This window comes from Urocampus carinirostris, chromosome 11, assembly GCF_059441175.1.
Source record: "Urocampus carinirostris isolate Australia breed hairy pipefish chromosome 11, RoL_Ucar_1.0, whole genome shotgun sequence".
NCBI classification, from domain to species: domain Eukaryota; kingdom Metazoa; phylum Chordata; class Actinopteri; order Syngnathiformes; family Syngnathidae; genus Urocampus; species Urocampus carinirostris.
Window position 1 is genome coordinate 17,066,258 of NC_142359.1, and position 3,461 is coordinate 17,069,718.

The 3,461-nt window shown below is 41.5% G+C and overlaps 1 protein-coding gene across 1 annotated transcript; it reads right to left on the reverse strand.

Moving 5' to 3' along the window:
* Positions 1–659: 659 nt before the first annotated feature.
* On the reverse strand, positions 660–2,734 carry tmem229a (transmembrane protein 229A). Its single transcript, XM_088348434.1, has one exon. It carries the CDS (start codon positions 2,639–2,641, stop codon positions 1,676–1,678), a length of 966 nt encoding a protein of 321 aa, XP_088204560.1. The 5' UTR covers positions 2,642–2,734; the 3' UTR covers positions 660–1,675.
* Between the last annotated feature and the right edge of the window lie 727 nt (positions 2,735–3,461).

Below are 3,461 nucleotides of genomic sequence, written 5' to 3' on the forward strand. Positions count from 1 at the left end.
TTGCCAAAAACTCAATGTGTGTATAAAAATTGACATGAGACCACACATGCGAAACACCCATACGGACACCCAAGATCTCTCTCGGTGACAAAATAAAACCCAGCAAATAAACTGACCTTTGCAAAAAGTGTGTGGATGTTGTGCGGTTACCGTGCACAGCTTGTCATGTCGTCATCAAAGGGATCCCATGTATCATCGAACTGCAATGATCAATCTCTGCTCCTTTATTTTTTTTCCACATTTTTTACTCCTGTATTCTAGACACATCTGGCATAATATTTGCGATGTGACATAATGGGTTTGAGTTAAACATTCTCATTGTTAATTGGCTATAGCTGACACCAAAGTTGTGGAAAGTGGTTTGATGCATTCCTTGCTATCTCTTCTCCACAGTAACAGTTGCACCACTGAAGATGTGACTACCCGTGCGGACCACACTAATTTCAATTTACATGGACTGCCTCAAACGCCCAGCTAAAGTTCAGTGTGGCTGAGAAAAATATAATGGAACCTTTTTTTCTTTCTGTGTGGCCTGGCACAAAATGGCTGGTTCTTGTCTCTGGCCCAAACCTTGGGTTAGAAGATTCCAAACAGTTAAATTATGTAATTTCTGTAGTTACATTTTGATAAGCTTGTGTTGTAAAATGATAAATCAAAAATCCTTTCAGAGAATGTTAATTTATTTGTGAAACCAAACACAAATACAGTTGTAGAACCGCTTTACCTTATCACCAATCACTATTTTTCTCTAATAATTGAATTCAATAATACAACAAACTTCTTTATGTAAAAAAGGTGTTTTTGTGATGTGGGGAACCTTTAAACACCTTATCCTATTTTTTCAATTGATTTTCAGCTGGTACAAAATGGTGCAGCGACGCTTTTAACCAAGACAAGAAAGTTTGATCACATTACCCCGATTTTAGCTAACCTGCATTGGCTCCCTGTTTGCTTAAGGTGTGATTTTAAGGTTCTGTTGGTAGTATACAAAATCATGCATGGACTTGATCCCTAACATCTTTTAGAATTATTTCCCCCCTATGTTCCAGTCTAGAGCCTTCTGTCTGAAAATGCTGATCAACTAGTGATCCCCAGAACCAAGAAGAAATCCAAAGGTTCGAGAGCATTCTCCATTCGGGCCCCGGTGTTGTGGAATGCTCTTCCCCCTGAGATTGGATCTGCAACCTCAGTGGAAATGTTTAAATTTACACTTAAAACACACTTCTATTCTATAGCAAATGAATAACCAATATCTGTGTATTATTTGTTATTGCAACATCAATTGCAGCCTGGTCATCCTGGAAGGGGGACTACCCCACGTGCGGTCCCTTCTTAAGGTTTCCTCATTTTCCTCATGTTGAGGTTTTTGAGTATTTCCTTGCCCTCATATAGGTTTTTGATCAGGGGTTTGTGTAATAATAGTCTAGTTTTTGCAATAATCTGTGGTCTGTGCAGCCCTTTGAGACTCTTTGTGATTAAGGGCTATACAAATAAACATTTTAAGTTGTTTAGCATTTGTCTGTTGGATGAATATCAAAGGGGACGATTTCTCCTCAATTGTCACTGCCAAAAGAATAACTATTTCAATATTGTAAATTAATAAACCACAATTTTGTTTTCACAATATCTTCCTGGGAAAGTAACAGTAAATTGACCTTTTTAAATCATTTTTTCCTCATGATAAATGTTGTCCATTGATTTTTCCGCCATTCACATTTACCTGAGTGGGCCTGACGCCAAGCAGGATGTTTGAAAGCACATCCTGATAGAGACTCAGGCAAGCCCACCCAGGCAAGTAGAGAAGGGTGATGAGTCCCATGAAGTGGTGCGGATAGTGAGAGTAGTCCCAGGAGCAGGCATCAAACTGCTTCAGACCCAAACCCCAGCACAGCTCCCAGGTGTAAATGAAGCAGATGTAGATAGGGAGCCTCTGCCAAGTCCCCCACTCTCTTTTAAAGTGTAGGTGCAGGTACAGTTTCTCCACCACGAAGCTACAGCTACCGTACATAAGGAAAGACCACAAAGATGTGTAACCGGTGAGGCTTTGATTCTCCACCAAGTTGAAAACTGATGTAAACAGCACCTCATCCAGAAAGCCGTGCATGCCATAAAACAAGAAGCGCAGGTACCCGGGCAAGCTTTGTAGAGGGGGGGATCCGCTGGCGGCATGGTACTGTAACCCTGACATCACTCTGTGGAACACTTGACTAAAATAAAGAGCCACGACGTAGTTCAGGACCAAGGGTAACTGTAAAGTGAACTTCACCGGGTTGTTTAAATGGTTGCTGATGCCCTCGATGAGAAGCTGCAGGCTGATGTAAACAGCAGGATAGACGAGCAAATGAAATATCACAGGTCTCCGTTGAAAGCATCTCCTCTTCGAGTAGACCATCTCCAGTGCAAAATGGGTGAGTGAGTGCACTACCCACATGCACGGCGATGAAAACCCCAACAACTTGGGGTCCCAGTCGGAAAGGAGCCCCCGCACCGAGGAGAAAAGGACATCCAGGGTCACACCGTGCATTCCGTAAAAGTAGAGCCGCATCCTTGGCGGCAGGCAACGTGCAGTCTCCTCGGTCTGATCGGAACAGGCGGATTCATCCGTTCTATTTCGAATGTTTCTAGAGCGACAGATCATCATTCGTTTTCGATCTGGATCGGTTTCATAGTTCAGAAACACTGTTTTCAAAGGCGCTATGCAGTAAACGCAAATTCTGCCAGGATGTTTTTGTTGCGTTCAGGTACCTCAGGGAAAGAGTAGATTTTAGTGTCCCACGTGTTCCCTTATGTATTTCTTTTTTTTTTTTTTTTTTTTATTAAGCTTGTTGCAACAAACTTCAAATAAGACTGATTCAGTCAGAATTTTCAAGCATTTATATTAATTTTCTATTTACTTTGATTCCGTGTCGTTTTGGTTTGTAATTCAATAAAAAAATAATAGGGTTGCGAAGTGACTGATAGAAAAACAGTAGTGCACTCTCCCAAACTAGCAGAGCTGGACAGTAGAGGGCAGCATTGCAACATGTTTGTGGCTGAGCTAGACGGGCTCCTGCTTAGTCCATGGTCTCGTTTTCATTCGCAGAGACAAGGGCAAGAAAACGGATGCTTTTTACTACCAGTGATAATTTTGTAGCACCTATGCTGCTCGTCAGATCGAAGAAAAGCTAATGGAATAGATCTAGGTTTGATTAGTGGTAAAATTAATAGAGAAAACACCCCAGTCAAAATGGTCAGAAGAGGGATCAGAACCAGAAACTATGGCCAGGACAGCTTCAGATTCAGATTCAGATTCAGATCTACTTTATTGTCATTCTAGTACACGTGTATACAGAACGCAATGTCGATACATCTGACCCGCAGTTTCCTTGAATGTACAGTTATAAGTAAAAGTTGTATTGTATTATGGCTACGTATAGTATTTTACCATAGTGCCGATAGTGCAAGAGGAGTAGCTAACCGGA